Source organism: Acomys minous, assembly GCF_964271855.1.
Source record: "Acomys minous genome assembly, chromosome: 14".
NCBI lineage: Eukaryota > Metazoa > Chordata > Mammalia > Rodentia > Muridae > Acomys > Acomys minous.
Window position 1 is genome coordinate 48326584 of NC_140496.1, and position 27716 is coordinate 48354299.

Sequence of the window (27716 nt, forward strand, 5' to 3'; positions counted from 1 at the left end):
TTTCTGACACTTGGCAATGGATCTGTCATGTCGGAGCAGGAAATCATCTTTTTTTTTATTCCAGCAGCTTGTAGATAGAGACACGCCCTTGGCCTCTTCTCTCACAGGGTTAACAGCTCAGCGGAACACTCACCCATTCTGCCCACTAGCACTCAGGTGTGTTGGCTGAGCACCAGACAGCCCGGTGTTAAGACTTGGAGCTTGTATCCCGGAAGGCTGGGCTACTGGGCTTCGTGGGACCTGCGGAACCTTTAGGCAATGAAGCCTCGCGGGAGGAGTGTAGGCCACCCGGGCTGTGCCCTTGAAGGGCCGCTGGGCCCTCTCTGCTTTTGTTTCCTGGCCAAGATGAGGTGGAGGAGCTCTTCTGTGCCTCCTCCATACACTCAAAGCTGACGTTCTGCCAGAGGCCCAAGGAGACAGGGCTGAGTGCCCGGACTAAATCCCTGGGACCCACGGGCCCAAATAAACCTTTCCTATTCCAAGGGCCGATCCATTCAGGCACCGTGTCCGCATGTCAGCAGGCTGAGCGTTCTTAGTGAGGGCACATAGGAGCCCTCTCTCCTGCCCTTCCTCCCCTAGACCTCCCCTTTCCCACCCTGCAGCCTCCCTGGGTGACACAGGACACTATCCCATCCCTGTTGGCACCGAAATCGGCCTCGCCCCCCAGGCCTTTGCTCAGCATCCTTTGTCTAGGTCCTGGTCAGTTCTTGGTGCCACTTCATCCTTTAGCCTTCTGGTCTCCCGCTGCCTCCTCTGAGAACGCAGCCTGGGTGGGGTCTCTAGCCTGGCCTGTTGAGCCCTTCTCGGCATGACCCTCGCCAGCCCTCGAGTCCTGTGCGCGTCCTTGTTCCAGCCTGCAGCTCGATGTTTGCGTCACCAAGCACCAGGGCAGCAGGTGTTTGTTACTCACCTTTGAGGGTGCCATAGATGCTCACAAAACCACACATGTAATAAGTGGCTTTGTATTTTTTTTCAAATTCCATAATAAAGCTACTATATAGATTATCACCTCATTTTTACTACATTTGTTAATTAGAAAAGAATTAGCAATAACTTAAAAACCCAAACAAACTTACTTGAGTTTTCCTTTTAAAGTAAAATTTAAATACAGATTCTTTTCATCTTGCTATCACCACAGTAATATAAATGAAGCAAATTAATTTTAATGCTCCCAGGTACTGATTCTGTGTCACCATGGATGACAGGATTCAACCAGACTTTATGAGATGGCATTTGCCTTTATGGAACTGAACACTATGCACGCATTTACAATTTTACAGGGACTTTAAGCTGTCATGCTGAAAAATGTTTATAAAACATTAATCAAAAAATGCCTCTTTAATACAATGCATTGTCTGAAAGATGTTAGAAGGCGCATGTTGTAAATGGATTCCTTTTCTGACTAACGTGATTTCCACGGAAAGCATTTTCCCACTGCTCTCCACGCACACGGCGCGGGTAGATAAAGAGCACTTTCTCTGCACATTACTACCTGATCTGCACACTTGGGAAATCACTAATGTACAGTGTGCCACATTTCCATGTCACACATGACACACTCGTCTAAAATTATCCAACAGAGTTTGACACTGCAGCATATTCCATAAGCAGAGCTTTCAAGTGGCATCTGCCACGCAGGAACTTCCAGTACTTTCTCCTCCTCACAGCAAGGAAGGCCTTTCTTTCATCCTGTACCGCGGAAGGAAAGGATAAAACGGTGTGGACAACAAGAAGCTCGCCCTCTAACTTAAATATGCTTATTTTATGTTCTTTCAATTAGAAAATTCCCTTTGTATTGTGCTCAAGTTGCGGCATTTGCTGCTTTGTGTTATATGAACATTTCTTGACTTATCCTTGAGAAATGGGCATTTCCCCCCAAGATTAAATATGGACTTTTCTTTAACCGCCATGAAAGGCTGCCTATGCCTCACAACAAAAAGAGCTGCTATGCAACACTATTCAGTTACCTACAGTACTTGTAGCTGCACGGGAGTTTTGCCCTTCCTTCCTTCCTTCCTTCCTTCCTTCCTTCCTCCCTTCCTTCCTTCCTTCCTCTCTCCATCCCTCCCTCTCTCCCTCCCTCCCAAATGGCTTAGCTGTCAGCTTTGCTCTACCTGCTATGGCTGTGAGGAGGCAAACAGGCCAGCCTCTTGCCTTCCCACTGGTCCCGACAGCTCTTTCCTGACCCCATCTTACCATCGCATGCGCTCCCTCCTGTCACTGGCTTACCCAGTCTCCACAATTCAAAGCTTGAGGACAACTGTGAAAACCTCATAGAGTTCTACAGGTTCTTGTCTCTTTGCCCGATTTTCATCCCCATCAACTCAACTCTGCTCCTCGTGAAGCCCAGGTCGGACCAGTCAGGCCTCCTTGTCTTCCTCTCATCAATCCTAGAAACTACAGCCGGATTCATCTTCTCAAAACACATTAATTAAAGCCAACACCTCGAACACGAGCTGCGGTGAGTTTCCAGGGCCCATTCATCAAATCCTGCACCCACTCAACGTTAGTGAAAGATAATTACAGCTGCCATCACCTGGAGAGTGCTGTTGCATGCCAAGGGCTCGCCGTGCACAGTCTCGGTCAGTTCACACAAGGGCCCTCGGAAGTAGGTGGCCACTTCCCCACGGATGGGGAGACTGGGGTTTCGTCAGCTCGTGCAGTTAAGTGGGTTGTCTGACGCCACACCTGTAGCTAAGGCAGAACTGGACCTGCTGTGACTATTTCTCACCATGGATTTCTGTGGACTTCATGGGCCATTTGTTGTTACTGGCTCAAGCCTAGAGTGTCAAGCTCAACCCAGGATGCTGGCCTTTCTCTATATGCATCAAGGCCCGTGGGGTCATCAAGACATAGCTTAAAGGGGGCCTTCCTCCTACTTGTCCCTTGAAGGAGAACATGGTTTCCCATTACTACATCACACACTCCAGTACTGACTTAGGCACCACTGTTTTCTCTATCTATCTAACTCATCTACTGAGTTTAGGTATTGGACAGGGACACAGCACAGAAATGATTATTTTAGAAAATATGCCATCCTGATATTTCCTATATCAGTTTTAGAATGAATCCAAGTCATTCCACTAGACCTTGAAGCTAATGGCATGCCCACCCTGCTCTGGGGGAGCAGTAGACCTGCTCTGGTAAGGGGGAGACAAGGTGGACTGACAGAGAGCATGCAACCTGAGATGGTGGTGACAGGTCTGACACAGGCTTAAATACTCCACGGGCCTGGATACCCTGGCTTTTTCCACTTAGCCAAGAGATGCTCGTACTCTGCTGAGTCACTTTAGAGGTCACTCTCCTGTACCCACATGACTTGTTCTTCATGTAAGCACTCTTCCTCTGAGAATCACTGAATTTTGGAGAGAGTTGCTGGCAAATCCAGAATCCAGTTGCTTCTCTCTTGCCATAGTTTGCTTACTTTCCTTTTGCTTGCTTTGTTCTCAGAAACATCCCTAAGTTTAGCATCCAAATGTGCTACTAGTTCAATCTCTCTCTCTCTCTCTCTTTTAAGTCTTCCAGGAAATCTCCTGCTTGCCCTTCAAACTCATCAGCTAGATCTCCGCCATCAAGAACTCTATGAGGTCGAGTCACTGTAGGATGACCATGGCTTCTCTCTCTCTCTCTCTCTCTCTCTCTCTCTCTCTCTCTCTCTCTCTCTCTCTCTCTCTCTCTCTCTCTCACACACACACACACACACACACACACACACACACACACACACACAGACACACCGTGCCCATACCTAGAGACAGAAGACTCACAGAAAGTGAAGCTCATGAGCATTGATTTATGTGGCTGACTAAGAGTAGGAACAATGCCATAGCAAGGCCTGGACCAAAATCCTGGGGTTGGTTAGGACAGGCTTAGGCTCATCCTACTGCAAGCTAATTTTCAGTAACAACAGAAAGTGTTTCATGCAGGGGTTTAAGTCTTACTATTCGAGTATGTGCAGGTGTATGCATATGTGGGAAAGTATGTTGTACAGGTCTGTGGAGACGCTAGAGGTCACGCTTGGGTGTTGCTCCTCAGGAACTGTCTACCTGTCTTTTGACACCAGTGTCTTTCCTTGGGGCCTGGGTGTACCTATTAGGCTAGTCTGTGATCCACAATCTCTAGGCATCTGCCTTTCTCCACCCCCCAGGGCCGGTATGACAAGCATGTGCCACCACATCCAACCTTTTAAATGTTCTGGGAACTGGACTCAGTCCTCATGTTCACGCAACAAACACTTTTTCTCTCCAGGCCCCATTTGTCATTCATTGTCAGTGGCCTACACCAGCTGCACCACGAGACATTAAGAAGCCTGAGGCTGGCCTCACCCTTGCTTAGAATCCTATTTCTACAACTGCTGCCTGCTTGGTCTTGGTTGGGCAAGCTATTCAAGCTGTTCCACATCAGTGAGATGAAGCTAATACCCCACACTCTCTCCTAGAGATAAGGAGGAAGGGAGATAACATACAACCGCTCACATTTATCTGATGTGCTCCAGACCTGTCTGTAATGGATGCAGTGACACATGGACGAAGTGCCTGCCCTCGGAAAGCCAGCATCCCCCCCACTTAGCAGGTGGCTGGTGCGCAGTGCCAAAGCTGGGCAAAGAGCAAGTTCCACCCAACAACAAGTCACTGCACAGAGCAGACAGAAAATGCAGCGCACACAGAGGACTGGAGAAAGTGCATCCTGAAGGTGAGGAGGATTTGTTTCTTTTAATGTTTCTCCCTTCTGGAGGCTATGAAGGAGAAGCTACCCACTGTGGGTGGGTGGGTGTGGCTCGGCTGGCTGTCCATCGGAGGCAGGTTACGGTGAGTTTCTTGTCTAGGTGATGTTTAATATGCATGGATCTCAGAATTCCATTCTGGCCATCTCTCTGGGAAGCTCCAAAGGACAGCCAAACTTTTTTGCAGAGATCCTTAGGAAAGGGGACGCGATGACACAGAGCATATAAACACTAGTGGCCTCCTTATCTAAGTGACGGGTTTTCTGCTCCAATGCACCGAACATTCTAATAGGTGGTTTGGCGTATCCTTGTCTTGGGTCTGCGTTTCACTGGCTTCCTTGTTCTGTCTGGCATCCCACCTATAACTGCAAACTTCCCTCATGGTGTCACTGGTGCGAGCCACCACAGCATCTGTGCTTGTTAGGACTTTACAGACCCAGAGGGAAACATTTCTGTCCTTCCCACATAGTAGGGCAGGACAAAGAGGCACAGTGAGACAGAACTCTCCAGAGCTTTGCTCAGTGTCCCAGGACTCTGGGCTCATGGGAGCCACAAAGACTCATCATCTTCAAACCACTGGACACTGCGTGGCCATCAGTGTCTCTGGGCAGGCTGGCCGACCCCTCTGTCTCCAGCAGGAAAGAGGGTATCTTGTATAAGTCTAACGAGCACTCAGAACAGAACAGTACCTTCCAACCTGAGGCCTGAGGTATGTCCGTAAGTATCTCTGTTGGTGGCACCTCACAGATAAGGGGACAGGAGATGTCAGCTGGGCAGACCACACACAATGGGCTCAGAGTTCGGATGTCCTTGAGGGCCACTTGCTTCCTCACTGGCCCAGGTGTTGCTCTCCTGCCAACATCTGTCTGCGCAGCTAGTCACCATGCTCCCTCCAGCGCAGGCTGGAGCTACTGTGCTCTCTACACAGAAGCTTATGCAGAACTTCCAATAGATGTGCCCGTCCTCCATATTTCAAAAGTAGAATTTTTCTAAAAATCCTATATCAAAAATGAACAGGCTTGGGAAAGAAAAATCAACAGAGAGAGGAAGCAATCTTTCTAGTCATCAAGGCCTTTTGAGGAAAGAGTAGCGCTCACACCTAGGTCTTCTGGTGGTGACAGCTGGCACAGGCCAGGCTTCAGAAGCCACATGTAGATCTTGTCTGTTGGTCAGACAGGACGGCGAGTGCAGTGTGTGCTCTGAAAGCACACATCCAGCCACTTGTCCCAGCTGAGCGAACCACTACCATCATGCTCATGGATTGGGAGAAAGTGAGGCAGCATGAAGGAAAACACTGCCCAGGCCACACACAGACACAGACACAGACACGCTGCCTCCACAGCCTGTGCTCTCCATCAGCTTAAACTGGTAACGTGCGAGGGGGCTGAGGGGCACCAGAATAGGAATCTATGACAAATTCAACACACACACACACACACACACACACACACGGAGTCGAAAGCTTAAGGAAAGAGTATTCACACAAAAAGGCCTAACAGGAAGGGGCACCTCTCTGAACAAAGGTACTTAAGGTCGGCATGCTTTTACTTACTTTGAACCAAAGTTGTCTGAAGGTATTTTCAGCCCATTTAAAGATAGTCTTTCTGCCTTCAGTTACCTGGCTGCTGTCACGTTGCTGGAAGTTTTATGTAAATAAAGATGCAAGAAAAAACCCAAAATAAGCAGCTGGTGTTATATTTATTCTGAAACAGGTATGCTTTGATTGGAAAATGAGTGGCCGGGCCAGCCCAGCGGGTGCTGACAAGCAAACATTTAACTCTGCCGACTGAAGATGAGCCCCACCCTCACCCCACAGCGTTGCAGGAGTACTTAGCAGGTAGGGGATTCAGGGCTGCATTGAAGAGCTAAGCCACAGAGCCTTCCTTCAAACACTGGCTGTAACTTCCAGGAGGGGCCACCACGATTGTGGTACACAAAAAATAAGGCGACAACTTTCTTTTCTAGGCTGTGGAACAATGTAAGTGTGCTGGGAATTGAACCTGGGTCCTTTGGAAGAATAGCCAGTGCTCTTAGCCATTGAGCCATCTGTCCAGCCTCCTAGACAACTTTGAAGACGAGCGTCCATTCTACTCAGAAGATGTGAAAACAGCCGGGTGTGGTGGCGCACACCTTTAATCCCAGCACTTGAGAGGCAGAGGCAGGTGGATCACTGTGAGTTTGAGGCCAGCCTGGACTACAAAAGTGAGTCCAGGACAGCCAAGGCTACACTGAGAAACCCTGTCTCAAAAAAACAACAACACAACAACAACAACAAAGTGAAAACATTAAACACAGAGTGAGTATTTCAAAGGTCACACAACCACACTTAACATGATCACCACACAGGAAAGGCTCAATCTAAACAACATGGGGTCCTTGTTTTAATCAACAGAACTTGTAAAATAAATTTCATTCGTATTTTCTCTATATTAGTGTTTTGCCTGCATGCATGTCTGTGCACCACATTTATGCAATGCCCGGGGAGGCCGGAAGAGGCAGCTGGAGCCCCTAGAACTGGAGTTGCATATAATGGTGAGCCATGTGGGTGCTGGGAACTGAACCTGGGTCCTTTGGAACCAGCCCCTCCCCCCCAGACAATTTTGAAGATGGGCAACTTCTATTAAAAAACAAACAAACAAACAAACAAAAAACTGCACTCCATTCATATGTGACACAAAAGAGAAGCTGACGGTGGACACGAACTTTCATTGATTCTGTCCCCTCCTGTGACACCAGGGTTTTGCGTTCTCTGAGATGCGTTGCACTGACAGACAGAGGGAACTTCAGGAAGGCACTCATTCAGTCCTAGTCAGATCTGAGGAAGCTGTGGCCTAGCCCCTCACTCACCAGCCTGGCCCCTCACTCACCAGCCTGGCCCCTCACTCACCAGCCTGGCCCCCCACTCACCAGCCTGGCCCCTCACTCACCAGCCTGGCCCCCCCACTCACCAGCCTGGCCCCCCCACTCACCAGCCTGGCCCCCCACTCACCAGCCTGGCCCCTCACTCACCAGCCTAGCCCCCCCACTCACCAGCCTGGCCCCCCACTCACCAGCCTGGCCCCCCACTCACCAGCCTGGCCTCCCACTCACCAGCCTGGCCTCCCACTCACCAGCCTGGCCCCCCACTCACCAGCCTGGCCCCTCACTCACCAGCCTTGCCCCCCCACTCACCAGCCTGGCCCCTCACTCACCAGCCTGGCCCCCCCACTCACCAGCCTGGCCCCCCACTCACCAGCCTGGCCCCTCACTCACCAGCCTGGCCCCTCACTCACCAGCCTGGCCCCCCCACTCACCAGCCTGGCCCCCCCACTCACCAGCCTGGCCCCTCACTCACCAGCCTGGCCCCCCCACTCACCAGCCTGGCCCCCCCACTCACCAGCCTGGCCCCCCACTCACCAGCCTGGCCCCCCACTCACCAGCCTGGCCCCTCACTCACCAGCCTAGCCCCCCCACTCACCAGCCTGGCCCCCCACTCACCAGCCTGGCCCCTCACTCACCAGCCTAGCCCCCCCACTCACCAGCCTGGCCCCTCACTCACCAGCCTGGCCCCCCCACTCACCAGCCTGGCCCCCCACTCACCAGCCTGGCCCCCCACTCACCAGCCTGGCCCCTCACTCACCAGCCTGGCCCCTCACTCACCAGCCTGGCCCCCCACTCACCAGCCTGGCCCCTCACTCACCAGCCTGGCCCCCCCACTCACCAGCCTGGCCCCCCACTCACCAGCCTGGCCCCTCACTCACCAGCTTAACTACCCGTTTGGTTGGTTGGTATGGCTTAAAGTCGAACTTCCAGCCGGAGTTCTCTTCTCTGTGATACTATTTATGATGAACAAAAGTCTCAGCGAGGGTGCCTCTCACATACCAGAACAAGGCGGTCTTCATGGGGAGAGTTAAAACCAGCCATTTGTCCTTAGATCCATTTCTCTTCAATAGGCTGACTCTTTAGGGCCGGGGGAATGAGTCAGCGGTTAAGAGGACTCGATGCTTGTAGTGGTTTGAAGAAGAAAGGTGGCCCCAGGCTCATCTATTTGGATGCTTAGTCATCAGGAAGTGGCACTATTTGAGAAGGACTAGGAGGCGTGGCCTTGTCAGAGGAAGTGTGTCCCTAGGGGTGGCCTCTGGGGTTTCAAAAGCCTATGCCAGGCCCAGTTCTCTCTCTTTTCTGCTGCCTGTGGATGAGGCTGTAGGACTCTCAGCCCCTCCAGCACCATGTCTGCCTGCACGCTGCCATGCTTCCCACCATGATGACAACGGACTAAACCTCTGCAACCTTAAGCCAGCTCAATTAAATGCTTTCTTTTAAAGAGCTGTGGTGGTTGGCCAGGCGGTGGTGGCGCACACCTTTAATCCCAGCACTTGGGAGGCAGAGGCAGGCAGATCCCTGTGAGTTTGAGGCCAGCTGGTCTACAAAGTGAGTGAACCCAGGACAGCCTAAGCTACACAGAGAAACCTTATCTTGAAAACAACAACAATAACAACAACAACAACAACAACAACAAAGTTGCAGTGGTCACGGTGTCTCTTCATAGCACTAGAGCAGTGACTAAGACACTGCTCTTGCAGAGGACTGGAGTTCAGTATCCAGCCACATCAGGCAGCTAACAACAGCCTGTGACTCCAGCTCTAGGGGATCCAATGCCCTCTTCTGGTCTCCATGGGCAGTCGCACACGCCTGACACGCGGGTACACACACACACACAGGCTCACACACAACTCAAAATAAAATTAAAAACTAAAAGCTGGAGTCATATTTCTGTGTTTTATTTTGACTTGAAATTGTTTGGTAACATACTTTCCACCTTTATTCAGTCTCAATGACATAAAATTGAGAAAAAAAATATCCCATTTAGAAGTTTTCCATCCAGAAGAACTTGAGAAAACCCTCAGAGTCAATTCTGGAAAGAATGATTTTTTACTTTATTCCCCCACCCCCACCCCCACTTCCTGTTTCCCTCCTTGAATACTTAATGAATGTATTTAATCTGGCACAGGTAATTTTAATTTCACAAAGTGGTGCGGTCAACTCAGCTAACAAACCAGAGGCACAGCCTTCATGGAGAAGGGCGAATGCACAGGTACAGTCAATGGGTATAATGCGAGGGCCTGGCCTCGCTGCACAGTGGACTACTAAGGGCTGAGAGAAGACAGAGGACCTGCTTTCCAGACAAGGGAGATCCTGGGCGTGGGTGGCTCTTGGCTTGCCTACTCCTGGATAGCTCCCACGTGAAGATAACGTGAGGCAGGCTGACGGGTCAGGCCTTCGACAGACGTGGAGCACGGTAATGGGCTGCTGTGTGCCACCTTTGTAATGTACTCAGAGGGTGCACTGGGGTGAGCTGTTCTCTAATTTGGACAATGGATCATGAGTACTGAGCAAGGTTGTTATAAATATTCCCTGAGATAATGAAGTGTGTTAACCCAATACAGCGCAAACATAGCAGGTGCCATATGATTGCCAGGCCCATCTTCCAGAGTTTCAAAGACTTTTTGCATCTTCTGTCTGACAGTGTTGAACTCAACTGCATGAGAGAGAAGAGTGTGGGCTTGCAAGCTTGCATGCGTGTGTGGCTGGTCCAGCGCACTTCTATTCTGTTCTGTTATCAATTCAATCCCACCTCTCTGCTCTCTGGGTAAGCCCAGTCCTCAGAGCTCTTTCCCCTCTAGCTGCCCACCGTGAGTGACTTCATCTTGTTCCACAGACTGAGACGGTATCCTCAGGAGTGACGCTCTGACCACGGTTGCAGACTCCACCAGATGTGGAAAGGACCACAGATTTTCATGCCTGAAGCTGGACCCCGGCTCTGTTCCTGGATCCCTCTCTGCTGTGAAGACCCACTCTCCTGCGCTCTTCCTAAGGGAATCACACTTGTGGCCCTCAGGCTGCTGCTTCACGTTGCCTCTTGCACACGCGTCTCACTGCCCAATGGGAGGCCTGTTCTTGGTTGTCAGCCTGACTACAAGTGGCATGAACTACAATCCGGGAACAGAAGACAGACACGTGAGGTTTTCTGCTTGGTGTGAAGTGGGTGAATCCACTTCTAGTCTGGACCTTTAAGTAGGAAGACTCACACCTTTGATCCGGATCCTGAGGTGGGAAGACCACCTTTAATCTGGGCCACGCCTTCCTTCTGCTAGAAGCCTCTTTAAGGATGTTGAAGGAAGCTTTTGCTCTTTGCCTGCTTGCTGGCAAGTTCATTCCTTCACTGGCACCAGGATTCTGGTGTGAACTGGAAACCAGCTGAGACATCAGCCTCACGGACTGAGCAACTTCTAGACTCTCGGGCTTTCTGTTTTTAGGCAGCCATTGCTGGATTAGCTGGACTACAGCTGTAAGGCATCCTAATAAATTCGCACATGCATTCCCTCCATCAGCTCTGTCTCTCTGGAGAACCCTGACTAGTGCACTCCGCGTTTCCCGCTGGCTCTGTGCTTGTCCACTGCTAGTATTCATTGTCAGGACCAAAGCTGCTCACCGATCTGCCCACATCTCATGTGCATCATCTCACCCATGCAAAAGAGTCACCAAAACCAAACCAAACCAAAACCCAACCCAAACCAAAACCCAAACCCAAACCAAACCAAACCAAAAACCAAAACAAAACAAAAACGAAACCAAACCAAAAACCAAAATAAAAACAAAATGCAAAACCAAACCAAACTAAAACCCCAAAACCAAAACCAAAACCAGAAACCAAAACCCAAACAGAACAAACAAAAAACCTTGCAACTTCAGCTTTGTCATCTGTCCATCCAGTGGCTGCCCCTCTCATTTGGATAAAAAGGTAAGTCCTCACAAGGACCAGTGAGGCCAAGTCTGGATGTTGCTGGAGGGTCTTGGTGTAGCAGTTTTAATCTCATTTGCTTTAGTTATAGAAATGATTCCCACTTCAGTTATGTTTGCTGAAGAGCGGCCTGCAGCTCCCTCCAGCATGCCCCATGCCTTGGTCTTTGGCCATCTCTGTCCCTGGGTATTTCTGAGTCCTTTTCCTGGGCATCCATGTGTTTACTCTCTCCTTCCCAAGGTGCACGAGTCAGTGCCTGAAACCTTCGCACCTCCCTCTGTGCCCTGCTGTCCAGTAGCTTTATTTCTATCCACAGCACTGCCACCTGATCTGTTGCTACCAAAGGGCTTGTCAGCTTGCCCTCGCTGGAAAGGAAGCTGAACAGGGGCGTGCGTTTTATACTTGTTCATTGCTGTACTCCTGGGGTCCAGAGAGGGCTGGCACATAGTAGGTACCCAAAGAACATTTGATGAATGGATGTATGGATGAAATCAGTTGGTTTGAGTTTTTTTTTTTTTGATGTGTGTGTATGTGCATACATGTATGTTTGTGGGTATGTGCATGTGTGCATGTAAAAGCTAATGTTGTTTCTCAGGTGCCATCCACCTTGGTGTGTGTGTGTGTGTGTGTGTGTGTGTGTGTGTGTGTGTGTGTGTGTGAGAGAGAGAGAGAGAGAGACATACCATGTGTCAGAGGACAACTTGTACAAATTAGTTCTTTCCTTCCCCTATGGGGTCTCAGGGATCAAACTTTAGTTATCAGGCTCAGTGGCAAGTCTCTTTACCCACTGAGCCATTTCTGGGGTCCTTTCCCCCTGTACCCCCATTGTTTGAGACAGGACCTCTCACTGGCCTGGGTCTCACTGATTAGGATGGCCTGGCTGGCCAGAAAGCCTTGGGAATTCGTAACCCACTGTTGTGGTTTGGATGAGGCACATGCATTTAAACACTTGGTCCCTTTGCTGGAGCCAATTAGGAGGGCTATGGACTGCAGACCTTGCTGGGGGAGATACGTCACTGTGGTCAGGCTTTGAGAGTTTATAGCCTAGCCACACTTGCAGTTAGCTATCTCTGGATCCTGTGTGTTGTGCGCATGTGCGTGCACGAGTGAGATAAACGCTCTCACCTTGTTCTGGCTGCCGGCTGCCATGCCCTCCTCACCATTATGGAGTTTCCCTTTGGTTCTCTTTAAGTTACGTCTGTCATGGTGTTTGTCAAAGCAACAGAAAGAGGACTGGCCCGGCCATGACAACCCCAGTGCCCCGGTTCCAAGTGTGAGTAAACACATGCAACTTTTTAAGACAGGTTATGGGTATCAAACTCAGGTCTTTGTGTTTAAGGAGCAAGCCGCTGACTGAGCTATGTCCTCAGCTGCCCAAAGTCACTTGTCTTAAAGTCCTCTCTGGCCTAGCCATCTTTTCAGGTATGTTTAGTTTTCTCTCTACTTCTGTCCTGAGTGATTTGTAAAAGGCCTACTAAGTGCCCACTGCTTAAGGAGTGGACACCTGACTTTCCATGCCTGCTCCTGTGGATGGGGCTGTAGCTGGGTATCTGGGGGTGGGAGGGTGGGGTAGGGGTGAGGGGTGGATGCGTGTGCCCCTTGCCTCACACCTGCAGGTTTATATTTCTCTCTACTGCAAAGCACAGTGCCGACTGTCACTAAACGTACGTTCCCTGGCTCACAGTGCCTGCTTCAATTAAGGGAACTTCAGCAGAGACATGACCAAATAAATAATTGGGGATGCAACTCCGAAAGGGGGGCTGTTGCTCACCCGCCTGCCTGTTTGCAAGTTGAGATGGGAAGCTGTAACTTCAAGAGCCCGGCATCTCCTGGGTGAGATTCCTCACTTCTAACACGTTAAAGCCGTGCTGTTCTGTGATGCACATTTTAGTATTGCTGGAGGCAAACCTCCTCAATATTAATAGTAATGATAAGCAAACCCCTGTGCGACTCACAGAGAACGCACCGGTGAGTAGGAAGGCTTGGGGAGTGGGCTCTTGGTGTTCCAGGAACGCGGCACTGGCTTTACTGGAAAGGGTTGGAAAAGGGAAGATGTCGCATGATGAGCTTAGCTCTTCTGGAATGTCCCTTTCAGAAACATGGGCTGAACGGTCCTGATTACCAGCGAGTCCAGTTTAGCTCTTTGTAGTTGACTATGGAGATAAAAGCTTCTGACATTAAGAGCTGACATCAAATAGCAATAAAGATTGCTTCCTTCCTCCTTCCTTTCTTCCTTCCTTCCTCTCTCCCTCCTTCCTTCCATTGGAAGCAATGAGTTTAGTTAGGATGCCTCACAGAGGAACAGCTCTAAGAGGGCTTACTTAGAGAACAGGGTGGTCTCACCAGTGGCTACACACCAAGAAAAATTCTCCACCCCTCCCAGCAACCAATGATTGCCTATGGATCCTCAGGGAAGTGTGAGGTATCATAACTTTCCCAAAATAGTTACAATTTTAATTTTAAAGAAGCCTTGGCTGTTTCTTCTACTTTGACTCTTTCATTAATTAGGCTATATAGACTTTGGTACTTCTGTTTTTCTTAAGGAAGCCTGAAAACTGCAGCTGAGAACATTTAAAAATACTACTTTTTTTTAATGGACAAATGTCACCTCGCCAAGCTGGATCTGAAAAATCACATTTCTCAGTGTATGTCTCTGTGCAGACTTCCGCATGCACGGTTAATAGGGGCAAGGCAAGCTGCCTTCCCAGGAGAAGTTGTATTTACTTTCTGTCTAAACAACTGGTGTAAACCCAAAAGAAAATAACTAGCCCATCTTAGCATCTTTATGTGAGCGGGTGTCTTAGGGCAACAAAATGCTTTTTCTCAGACTCACAATGGGAATTAGGATTTAATCTAACATGCCACTGTACAACCGGTGGCACATCTGGCCACTGAGCTAACAGGTGACAACTGTAAGTGATCCCACTGTGGTGAAGGATTAGCTGACCCTCAAAGCAGGATTAGTAAGTCCAAGGTGCCCCGTCCAGGTCTTTAAGACCCAGCTGAAGCTGGGAGCAGAGACCCAGGCTGTAAGCCTGGAACCCTAGCTCTGTCCTTCCGCCCTGTCTTCAGAGCCTGCAGGAGCTGACACGGTTCTTGCACGGCCACGGACAGCAGGCTGCTGATCATCTGGGCAGCCTCAGGCGAGCTCAGACCCTCCTCAGGAGTGCCCATAACACTAGGTGGGGATCAAGCTCTGGCATTCTCAAGGGCTTCCTATGCGGGAGGTGCGATCTTTCTAAAGTTTTAGGCAGTTCCCACTTATGATCATTATCATGCAAAGTAGCAAGGCAGTACTTGCACCAATCCAAACCTCTTTCTGAATTCATTATGCTAACTAGTAGGTGTCTAGTTGCTAGAGAGCCAGACAACGACATGGTGTGTATGGCGCTGCTGCTGCCTCTAGGGTAGGTCCTTTCCGACGCAGGAGGGGCTGAACTCCCCAGTGAGAACTGGCCACAGCTGGGGCTGGAGTCTCCACTGCGTAGCACACACATGACTGCACACATGACTTCAACACAGTCCGCACTCAGGTATTTACTGTAGTAGTTACTTACTTCCTGTGAAAAGTACTCAGTACATGCTCTCCCTGCTAAGTACCTGATTAGTGTTGGCTGTTGTTTTATTATTACTGCTGTTGAGAACATGTTGGCTAGACCAACGAAAGGCATAGAAACAATTAAAAACAAAGCTGAGTAAAATAATATAAATGAAGCAATCTTTATATTGATCAAGAATTACTCTAGGTCACATTTTTTTAGGTTAGGTATTTCATAGGAATTCTGAGAGAGGACACCCCAAAACAGAAGGTACACAGTCGGCATATGGGGGGGGTGGGGGGGAAAAATGGAGCCTTCTCCTGGGCAAGGCGCAAAGCAAGGCTGTCAGCCCTCAGACCTATTTCAGTGAGTCCCAGGGTGAAGTGGGTTCCTAGCTGTAGGCTGAAGGTCATCGGTACAGAAAACAGGAGAGGCATGCACACCCGGGTGCTGGTCAGCTGGGAGAGTATCCTGCACGGTATTCGAGTGACTGACACTTGAACCTCAGGCTACAGAATCTTCAAACAAGCTTCCTTGTCTTGAGTCTCACACTTGGGACACAGAACCCTGGAGTTTCCTAAGTTTTGGCCACAAAATCTAGCTACACTACCAGTGACATCAAATCTAGGGCAAAAGACAAAACAGCCCACAAAACTCTAGAAAAATGTACTTTGTTAGAGAAAGTGCGCCCCCCTTTTAAAAACAGGTACACGACAGACTGCCTTTAGTTTTCTTTAGCACGGGGATAAAAATCTCCTGGGTCCCCAGTTTTAGTGACCCCTGCAAGACACTGTTAAAAGGCACAGCCCCCACACTGCCTGCCCTTCAAAGGACACACTGCAGACGGGATGTATTCCTGGCTATTTCCTAGAGATTCTATGTCCTATCTTTACTCTGGATTTCCATATTTTCCTTAACAGCCTGCCGTCATAAGGCATGGCACCTCATAGCTGCTTCGAATGCAATGCCGGCAGCACTGCCTCGTGAGAGGGAAGGCTGCCACAACCAGACCCACTTGAGAGGCTGGAGAGAGAGCTTAGCAGGTATGAGCCACAGAGCAGGGATCCCAGAGGCCACTCCACGGGATACCATGTCTTCTGCAGGTTCCCGTACACATGTGTGCACATACCCTTACACACACACAGAGATACGTATGCACACACAGAAAGAAGACTCACTAGGAAATAGTATGTTTTCAATTATAATAAAGAAAAGCAAGAGATGAGTATCAGGATAATTAGAAATGTTAAGTATTCTGAAAATGTCTTATGAGGAGAATGTGTTCATAACTTTCTTGATAAATAATTAATAAAACAATTCAAAGCCATGCCAAGGTCTTATATGTACGACATCCAGGACTGGCCTCTGTTAATTATGTGATCTGAGCTAAGTTAAATTATGTCCTCTTTTCATTCTGCCTATGCAAAGTGAGCTTGTAGTTCCAGGCTTGCTAATTGACACAGTTGTTTAGGTAACAAGGGTTAAATAACCACCTGAAACAGTGATGCTCAGTTCGGTTATAGTCCAAACGATTCTCGTGTCTCAACCAGAATCCTAGTCAGGCTCTGGGGTAAAAAGACTACCAGAGCGGCCAAGTTTTCAAAGTTCTATATTTTGATTTCACGTCTTCCTAAGAAGGAGATGACACTTTTGTTAACATTTTCAGTTCCAGTTGAAATCCATGATTGAAAGCTTCCAACTAAACTTGAATAAAAGATCCCTTTGTGGGTTTGTTTCTCCTAAGCATTCTCTGGACAGTGTGAGGATTGGGGGGGGGGAACCCTCTTTTGTGTGTGTGAGGTGGGGGCTGGGGCGGGGCACTGTGGCATGCCACTGAGCACACGAGAAGGAAGAGAACAATCCTTGATATTTGTCCTGACAGCTGGCCCAGGGGCTCGGGTCTCTCCCGTCTCCACCTCCTGCCTCGCCACAGGAGTCCTGGGTTCCAGATGCATGCCACAGTACGCAGCTTGTTCTGGAGACTCAAACTCAGGTCCTCAAGTTGTGGGGCAAGGGCTTTGCTGAGCATCTTCCCAGGCCTGTGAAGACACTATTCTTTCAAGACCTTTCCTTGGTACACCTAAGTGGAAGATTCTTTTATAGAGAGGGAAATGTCAGACAGAAACTTCCAAAAACTTAAAGCTGGAAGAACTCAGGGCCATGTGGACCCTTCTCACAAGGCAGTGGCATCATAAAGCTTCCCTGGGCATGATGTGTCCCAGTGCCTGCTGAGAGCCAGCTGAGCAGCTGCAGCTGGGCGCTAGCCTCGGATCAGGCCTGGGGCTCCCACTCTCTCCTGAATCCTAAAAGCTTCCCGGCTCTTAGCTTCTAACCTCTGTTCAGCAGTGGTCACAGGGAGAACATGAGGAAGTGTCTATAGAGCGAATTTATAAGCCACTGATAATGAAACACAATTTAAATTATAAATGGAAACTGGGCATGGTGGCACATTCCTTTAATAAGTGGCAGCACTCAGGGTGGCAGAGGCAGAGGCAAAGACAGGAGGATTGCTGTGAGTTCGAGGAGGCCAGCCTGGTCTACAAAAGTGAGCCCAGGACAGTCAAAGCTACACAGTGAAATATTTATGGAGTGCATTCAGTTCAGAAATGCTTTTACAAACTGAGACTATTATTGTTGACTGTCAATAGCTGACTTGGTCTGAGACGAAGTGATTTTATTTTGGTATTTAAATTACACACCAATAAAACACAAACTTGACTTAAGGACCTTGAACACCCCGAACCATTCTCTTCCTAGGTGTAGCAAGAAAAGTTTTCTACATATGGTGAAACTCTAGAAAAGCAAAGTGATTTGAATCCCCGAGAGAAAAAGATGAATAAAAGTGAAGTGCCAATTCCAGGGGCTACCTGGGATCTAATCTCTTTCTTGATGAGCTCTATCGACTGTGCACTGAGCCGTTCCTAGCTCGAGCTGTTCTTCCATCTCTGCTATGTAAAATATCTTCTCATTATTACACTAATATCACCACCAGACTGGAGAATAACCGGCAAGAGTCCCTGGCTTCTATGGCAACCCACAGCAAGGGCTGCTGTCTTGAAATTGCCTCCGACCCCACTGGAGCTGAGGAGCATGGCAAACAAGCCCCGTAGTATTGTTTCAGATGAAGGCCAGTGATAGCTCTGCGCTTCCTCCAGGCTTCCTTCCTCAGTGAACGAGCTCCAGGGAACGGCATCATGTCAGGCTTTCCAGATGGATGATGTGAGCCCATAGCTCAATGTCATTTCCAATAGGAAGCCTCATAATTAAAGGTCAAATAGTCACTTCATCTGCAATCAATCAATAGAAAAAGTACTAATACGAAGAACTAATCAATCAATGGCAAAGGCGCTAATAAAAGCAATGAATCAAATTCAGCATGTGTGTAGACGTGAGTATGTGGGAGAGACCATGACAGGATGAGGCGAGAACAATAAAACAAACCAAAGGTGAGTGCACGCAGGGTACCGAGGCGGCTTCCCAGGCCTCATGAGGCACGTGGCACCAGTTGGCCTCCAAAGGGCTATTCTTAAATAAAGCAGGCAGGATACTAAACTGCAATTTCTAAGTTCCCCTTAATGTATTTTACTTGAGGCGTGCACACGTGTGTGTGTATGTGGTGCATGTGTGTGTATGTTGTGTGTATGTGTGAATGTGAAATCACTAGAAGAAATATTATGACAGCATTTGACACAGGAAAGGATGTATTTCTAAAGTGCCAAGCAGCTATATTATAATCTGTTGTATTTCATCTTTGTGTGTAAAGACAGCGCCCGCTACCTCGCCAAAAAAAAAAAAAAAGTCACTCTGGGTGACATTATGTGAAACTTCCTTCCACTTTCTGGACTGTGAATTTCCCCCAACACAGACCAAGATTTCCATCTTGACATTCACTGGCTACAGCTCAGGTCACTGCGAAGACACATGCTCTGCCACCCTTAGGACCTCAGGACGCTAGGAGAGGGGGCTTGTGAAAATAAGTAGAGCAACCTTAGTGGGGTTTCCAAGTCCATCTGACAGCCACCCTGAGGCCCTGGGCTATGTGGAAACAGGGGTGCTTTGTCTGGGATAAGGAGAAGCAATGAGGTGCACCCCGGGGACTATAGGAGGGAGCCGAGCAGGATCAAGTGGCAGAACGCATGAACTGGAGCTACAGCTCTCACTGCAGGCCTCAGGACTCTGAGGCCAGGTCTGGTGTTTAGGTTTTTTAGTTCTCAGAGAGCTTAGAGCCATCAGGGTGTGAAACAGATAAAGATTTACACTGTGTGGTCACTAGCTACCAATGTCTTACTGTCACTGTGTGGTCACATAGCTACTATGGCACGTCACAATCACTGTGTCGTCACTAGCTGCCACAGCATCTTACCATCACCGGAAGAGGCAAGTGTATACTTCTTGAGCAAACTGCACAAGCAAACAAAAATCCACGCTCATCCAATCCTTTTAGCAGAACAACTATTTCTGCAAATCTGCTTTCAAAAGGCAAAAAGAGCAAAGAGTAAGGGGAAGGAAGAAAAAAAAGAGAATCTTGGATCTGAATGGATTTGCTTATATAAACAGAAATACCAAGCCAGGCATGGTGACACAGGCCTGTGATCCCAGCACTTGGGAGGCAGAGGTGGGTGGATCTTTGTGAGTTCGAGGCCAGCCTGGTGTAAAGGGTGAGTTTCAGGACAGCCAAGGCTACACAGAGACACCCTGGGGGTGAGGAGGGAAGAAATTTTAATTGCCCCTGTGTGCTTCCTGCAGTAGGTCTAACTAGCTGGTGTTTGCTCAGAAGAGCATCAGAAACAGAGATCGTCATCCACTGTGGTTTGAGTCCATAGTCAGTCTCGAGACAGGGTCAGGTTGAACAGCGCACTGTGGACAGGCAAGGACGGCCATGGCTATACTTGTTCTCCTAGAACACGGCTCATCTGAGCCCCTCTGACCCCTTGACCTTTGGGTGCAGCCTTTGTTTTCATAAGCCTTGCATGCCATATGCGGCATCTATAACAATATGCAGGACAGGACGCTTTCTTCGAGGTCAACAGCTGACCTACAGCTATTCCGGGAAGATCTATGACAGGGTCGCGTGACTGCAACCCTGGGCACACTAACACATTTATAGCTAACCGGAATAACAGCACTGCGTTATGGAGGCCATTGAGTGCCGTGCGAGATGAAATCTCAAATGGTCTCCGGAAATGTCTGTGGCGTGCAGTGACTGTCCCCATTCTGTCAGACACTGGTCACTTATGATCCACCAAGGACTGTGCTGGGAACTTAGCGAAGTTTGCCTTTAAGTCTTACAGTGACACCGAGGGCAGACGTTAGCCCATTATACAGACACAGAGCCAGGTTCAGGAAGTATGGGGCAAGCGGCACGCTCACTACCAGGACTGGGATGCGGAGCCCAAAGCTCGCTCCATCAGTTGCTGACTGCCGAGACTTCAACCCATGGGTAGGGAGTGTTCCTTGAAGAATGCGTCCCATTATGAAATTATTTTCCAAACTTAACGAAACTTGCAAAAATTCCACCAGACAGCTTTGCTTAAGATTTATTAAAACATGAACGCTATCCACTTTTAGTTGACAAATTCAAAACCACATTATGATTCCTCATTCTCCCAAGAGAGTCACATTCCAAATGCAGAGAAACTTTTAATTTGAGTTTTTATGTAAGACCCCAACAAACCCACGGAGTTCACAAGCGATGCATTTTGCAATAGCGTTCCTGATCACTTAATGCGTTTTAAGGACAGATTCTGGGTGTCTCAGGGGTTACTGTGGTGATGCATTGAGTCAGATAAGGCTAAGTAGACATTAGCACGATTCTCTTAATCTTTTCCATTAAATAACGACCATTCCCCCCTTTAGTCTTAATCCAACCAAGTCACAATAGCTAATGGTAGAAAAAGTAGCAAACAATACAATGTTCACAACTGAATTCAAACTAACATGAGTCACCAAACCAGAGACTGCATTTGTGATTCTCACCTCGATTTGAGCTCCCAGAAAAAAAGTAGTATTTTCCAGGTGCAACTCTAGAACCCCCAGAGGAAGTTCTGCGAACTGCTTTTTCAGAAACGGGCCTCCTGGGACCCCCAACCGACTTAGGTTAACATTTTGCACTGATCACTTTTCATGAGAATTGAAAACACGATTGCAAATTAAGCTGAGGCCTATGTTATATTTAGGCCCTTCGGCCGCGGGTTGACCGGGTAACAGGGACTCCAGAGCGAGGGCGCCCCGCACTTGGCTGTTGTTCTGTGTCTAACTGAATGGACCGTCCTGCTCCACTTAACTTGAGAAGTTTCTGAGTTTCAAAGTTATTTAGGGTAACATACGGTATTTGGCTTGGTGAATCACTTACCCAGCGTGAGGGACTTGTGCGTAGAGCAGAAGATGATAGCCACTGTGTCTGCTGGTGTGAATCCCGAGTTGTTCCTAGGGGGAGACAGGGGGAGGAGTTTTACAAATACCTGTATGAGACGCCAAGCATATCCTGCGCCAAATGTGCCCATTGTCACGTGAGCGTCCTGCTGGTTAACCCTGGTGACGCATGCCCCGTGTGGACTTCTGGCTAGAGAATCTTAGTCTCTGTGTCCAGTTATGAGGGTTTAGAAAATCATGAGCCAAACCCAGGAACCATTGATGATGATGATGATGACGACGATGATGATAGAGGTAGCAGAAGTAAAAATAATAAAATAGTCCCTTTTGTCTTAGAGACTCTTCCTCAATTCCCATAGATGGTATAACTCCCGTAGAGTCTACCTATTCTGTGTTCTGAACTCTGACCAAGAGTGAGGTCACAAAAAAAAAAAAAAGCTTCAGAAGTGGCCTACCTAAATATGCTGCAGATTAAGCAAGCTTGTCCCCAAAGCCTGTGTCAACCCAACTGTTAAAACTTCTAACGCAGGAGTCTACATTCTTCTTAGTAACCTCATCTCCCCATCTGTAACTTTTGATGGGGGAAAAAAAAATCTTAATCCTTATTTAGAAAAACTCCTAAGTAGATCCTATATCCTGTTTCCACACACTCTCTTGAGGGAAGGTGTTCCAGGCCTCTCTTAATCTCAGTCTCGAACAGCGTTAAGAAAATATTTAAATGGCCCTGGTGCCATCTCCTGAAAAGGTCTGCATTCTCTCACCATGCAACATTCCTTCTAGGTCTCTCTTGGTATCAGCTGAGGCTGATGTCCCCGCTGGTGTCCCCGCTGGGGTGACACAACCACAGATGAACAGCAGCAAAGTGCTGCAGGCCGCCTCACTGTCTTACATCTGACTTGCATGTCTGCACTGTGATTTCCCTCTTGTTCTTTAAACACCATGCCGCATGACTGACATTTTTCATCCCTTTATTCCTGCGGTAAGCCGAACAGGGAGGGAACCCTCAGGCAAAGCCCTGAACTACGACAGAATAGGAGTGTGGGTAAATACTGTAGCAAAAGAGGGGGAAAGAGGTGAGGGAGATCCCTCATTGGAAGAGAGAATGTCCTGTTCCCTGGAGGGGGTGGGATGTGACAGTGGCGCACAGAGAACCTCCCCGGAGGTTAGGGATGGATGGCACCGAGAAGAGTCAGAGCCCTACGCACAGGTGGCGAAGAGCAGATTCTTCACGCTGACCCATCTTCAGGAGGACTGCCTGTGACCAGGTGTGGACGTGGAGGGGGCAAGTGACGTGATGTAATCACATAACAGAGCAGGCTGCGGGTGGAGAGGATGGCTGGAGGTGGGGAGCTAGCAGGGCTGGTGGAAGGAGGTGGCCAAACAGAGCTTGAACGGCCAGAACGGCCCCTGTGCGCTCCAGGCGGCGCTCCTTCCAGGAGCTGATGGGCACGGGCTTTGGGGGATGAGCTTGCGTGATTTTAAACCCACAGGGTAATTTTACTTGCCTCTGTGCAGATAAATGCAAATGTTTGTTAAGAGTTTACACATTGTAAGTGCTTATGACATACTAGTGACATCTTTATTATTAGAACTATTACTTATATACAGAGGCGGGAGTTACGGGGCATTAGGAGGTCTGAGCATTCCACATGGAGAGGCGCACTGAGTCGTGAATGGGACAGAACGGAAGATGTGGCCACTGGGGTTGGAGAGTCAAAGAGTTGATGTTATTTGTGGTCAGTTGTTGCAAGGGACCATAGGGAGGAGGGAGAGGAAGTGGGGCAGGGGGAGAGGAAAGGAGGGAGGAAGAGAGAGAGGGAGGAGAAAGATATGAATACGAAAAAACTGATAAACCTAGATAGATCTCCAACAGTCTCAAGAGGACCAGGCAAAAGGGGTAAATGGAGTTGATTAATTATTATTATTTTTTTGAGCAGGAAGGTGAGTAGAAAATATAGAAAACCCAGGAGCGACTTATGTCATGGGAGGCGTTCCACTCAACTCACGGAGTTTCAGGTGGACTAGGGTGGGGGTGGCAGAGTGAAGAGCCTTCCCCACAGGAGGGAAAGGTCATCTGTGTCTGCAGGCTGTGAGCTGTGGGGGTGTTTCCACAGACGCCCAAGGTGTCGACCCATGCCAAGGCCTCACTCCCCCACCCGCCCGCGCCCCGCCCCCACCGCTGGAGCACTAGGCGGCGTTTTCTTTTAGTGAACCTGAGTCGGCTTGGTATTTGCTCTTGTTCAGATCACAGACCATTTCCAGCGAGTCCAGGAGGCTCCAGACTGACCTGGAGCTCATCCCTAGGTCCCCAGAACAACACTTCAGCGGGGCTAAGAGAACCTCTGTTCTCCTGGGGGAAGGGCACTGACGCTAGGCTGGCTGTGTGGACGGGAGCACTAACTCCACAAGAAGAGGGAGGACGGTGCCTTAGGATGGAAATACTGAGTGCTTGTGCTTAAAATCTGTGACCTCTGGGGCTGGCCTGACTCTAGCTACCCAGGGACAGGCTCCGTGGGTGGACTTTAGACAAGCGCCCACGGCACATGTGCAGCTAGTCCTTTACGTATGAGAGTAAGTGACCTGTCACTGAGCGCCACTGAGCACACCTAAGCCCTTTGTCTCCAGTCAGGGCAGCCGGAGGAAGAGCTGGTATTTCTTCCCTGCTTCTTCTGAAGAGGGACCAGACGCCCAGCACACCCGAAGTCACAGAGTAGGAAGTAGCTTGCCCCAAATTCTGGGGTCAACTCATCTTCTCAGAAAGAAGCCATTAAAAACAACATCCAAAAACCATTTCAGAATCTAATGGATGTTAGTGAGCAGCCGCCTGGGTCAGGAGCCCATCTTGTCCACACGTAGAAGAAGATGGCACCATGACCCAGCACAGACCACACAGAAAGCGGAAGTGTCCTGCGCGGTACAGTGAACAGTGACGACTTGAAGTCACCTCCAGTGGTGAGCATCTGTGTGTGCAGAAGCTAGCCCCACTGTACCTCCTTTTAATATTGATTTTCTTTTTATCCTGCTTTTATCATTTCTTTTGATCACTTTGGCTCCCCCCAAGGAGCTTACTTCCTTTTCTTCTCAACTGGTTTCTTAAGAATTCTCTCTAACGAAGCTTTCAATCAGTGGTTTCCAAACAATATTTATTTTGTCTTCCTCTGTATCCACAGAGGAAGGTACATTAGGTTTCCCTAACAGAAACACAGAATGTGGGGCAGAAAATGTCCTGGGAGAGAGAGACAGCGACAGAGAGAGAGAGAGAGAGAGAGAGAGAGAGAGAGAGAGAGAGAGAGAGAGAGAGACAGACAGACAGACAGACAGACAGACAGACAGACAGACAGACAGAGACACAGAGAGAGAGACAGAGAGATCTGCCTCTCCTGCTGGAGGGACCCTCCGTGTGAGGCACCCTTTTTAGGCTTCGTCTTGTCTTCTAACAAGAAAGATCCCATCACTCATTGGCCACTGGCTGTGTAGCACTAAACAAAGTGCCCAGAGCTCCGGGGTGCAGGCACTCACCTCCAAAGGTGCACAGATACGGGACTAACACTAAAGCCTGTGTCCCTCCCCTCCCTGCAGCCCAGGGCTATGGCAAGGGGCCCAGCCTGTTCACATAAAGACTTCCTTCTCCTTCTCCTTTCTTAGTGCGGTCAGTTGCTCTAGCGACTTCCCTAGTATCTTTTATATATCTTAAACATTATTGCTTTCCTTTTCTAAAGCTTTTCAGCATCAAAACAAAACAAAACTAGGACAGCCTTCGAAGCCGTGGAAGCTTAGAGTTCTCTCTCTGTGTGGCTGACCTGCGGTGATGAATCAAGTCTCATTGCCTAGCAACTGTGGCGGAGAAGGGACCTGAACTGCATCTCAGTCAGAAGAGCCGGCTCCCTCCCTCTCTGCTGTACTAGTTTCCTATGTGACAGAGCTATCCTGATGGCATAAATGTCCCAGGGTGCCTTATATTCATTGAGTACTTAACTCTGTGCTAGGTCTACCTGCCGAGGACATCAGGAGCGGATTATTTTGCTCTCTTAGCCCCCTACGGGGTACGCACTGTCTCTGTCTGTCAGCAGGGAAGGGCAGCACAAATGACAACCCTACTGAACGGGGCGGAAGCGTGAGCACAGTGGAGACCGGGGCTGGCATGTTGGACCTTAGTGTTACTCTGCAGACAGACAGCGGGAACGTAGAACATCTGTTGCAAATCAGTTTCAAGTGCTCTTTGGCATGGTGACACCCTAATTGGTGATGCAGGGGGTGGTGGGAAAGCTCAACTTTCCAAGCTAGGTCTCTGTTGGCTTTGGGTCAAGCCCCTGTGCCATCAGCATGTGGCCGCATGTCACAGGGACGAGAGAAGGGCTTCAACACTGACAAAGGTTTCTTTTCAGGCCCAGGCTGGGTCTAGATTTATTGAGCTAGTTAAAAAAATAAAAATAAAAAAGGACTCAGCGGCGGGTAGGGTAGGTGTGGGGAGGGAGAAGGGGGTAATCAGGGAAGGGAGAAAGAGATGGGGGACAGTTAGATTTCATCAACTACAAGTAGGAAAGAAACCAAAGTAGGAAAAGAAAAGAGCCCTCATTGGAGACACTGGACCTAGTTTAAAAGCCCTGGTACCTGTAACAGATGTTGTTGTTTGTCTGTGTGAACTTGAAGAACTCATTTAAACATTCTTTACAAATATTCTAAGTGAAATAAGTATTGTGAGTTATAAGATTAATTTTCATTATTTTAAATTATTTGTGTGTGTGTGTGTGTGTGTGTGTGTGTGTGTGTGTGTGTGTGTGTGTACATGTGCACGTGCATATTGAATACAGTGCTCCGGGAGGCCAGGAGAGGGCATCAGATCCCCTGGAGCTGGAGTTAGCACCTGTAAGCCACCTAATGAAGGTGCTGGGAATCAAACTCTTCAAACAGTCATAGTTATCTCTCCAGGCCCAGTATTATGAATTTTTAAAGTAATAAAAATATATTTTAGAGCAATGACGAAGCATTCTGCAAGTACGAAATGGAAATAGGTTTCAACTCTGGATGTACGGCATGGAAGGGTGACCTCACTTTAGGCAGGTTCCCAAGTGAGACTGTGAACATGAGCCCAAGGAAACGCAACAGTCTCATCAAAGGCCGTCCACCACGTGAAGCACCATACACACAGTCCCTCAGGCAGAGGCTGATATGGGCCAGGCGTCTTTCCTCTCCACTCTGATCCTTACGAATGACGAGATCTCTCACTAAGAAACAGCACGAGAGCCATCTCCTAAATCTTATTCCTTTGAAAACTGCCCAGTGTCAGACAGACTATCTCCAGGCTATAGGACCGTTACCCTGGAGCATGGGCGTGTAGGTACAGCTATTCCGTAGTATGGTTTGCCAAATATGTCTGATGGCGAATTAGGGACAAGTTCAAGGCACAGCTGAACACAGCGGAAAAGCAGGATTCCACGGCTGGGGTCCTAATGAAAGACCAGTCTACTGTGCATTAAGAAGTGAAGGTTTCAAAAAAAAAGAAGTGAAGGTTTCAATTGAATTAGTCATAGCGCCCCTCCTCTGGTACCCCAGTAATCCATGCCCATCCTCTATACTTTTTAATGACTGGTTTTAATTGTGTACTTGGCACAATTCATAATTATGGAAAGAGGGAGTGTCAATGAAAGACTGTCCAGAGTAGGTTGCCCTGTGTGAATGTCAGTGGGGACTATCTTGATTAGGTTAACTGAGGTGGGGATGTCTGCCCACTGTGGGTAGCACTATTCCCTTGGCTGGAGAGTCTGGGTTGTACAGAATAGAGAAAGCTATCTGAGCACTAGCCTGCATGCGCGCACTGCTCTCTGCTCCTGACTATAGATGTAACGTCATTTCAAGCTTCAAGTACCTGCCACCTGGGTTTCCCTGCAGTGCTGGACTATGAGGCACACAAACTTTCTCACTGTGCTGCTTCTGCCAGTGTGTTTTATCACAGCAACGGGAAATGAAACTAGGACAGTTTTCAAGGAAATGCTCAGACACTAACAGGCTGTCTACAAGCTAAGTCATCTGATAAGAGGACTAGATTTGAAGCTACCTCTGCCACAAGGAACAGCAAACACACATTTTCTGTGACTTAGCTGCTCTAGGATTTATTCTTACTTCACAAATCATAATCTCAAATTTAGAAAAATGCCTCAAATTATAGCAGTTAATTCATTTTTATTGACTCCGAACAATGAGCTAAAGCAAGTGCTCTGAAAGCCAAGAACCTAGTGTGAGCCCAGCGTACCAACTCACAGACCTGACAGAGTGGCAAGCACTGTTTATGTGTATGAATTAG

General features: G+C 48.6%; 1 protein-coding gene across 3 annotated transcripts in view; it reads right to left on the minus strand.

Annotated features, from left to right (window-relative positions):
* Positions 1 to 27716, minus strand: part of SLC10A7 (solute carrier family 10 member 7) — a 229376-nt gene that overhangs the window by 8342 nt on the left and 193318 nt on the right. For 2 of the 3 annotated variants that reach the window (XM_084757534.1, XM_084757533.1), the window contains one exon: positions 21396 to 21469. In XM_084757534.1, coding sequence (XP_084613660.1) covers positions 21396 to 21469 — 74 coding nt within the window. Of the gene's footprint in view, positions 1 to 16228; positions 18331 to 21395; positions 21470 to 27716 lie in introns of those variants that run through there. The other variant, XM_084757535.1, reaches the window with a different exon arrangement.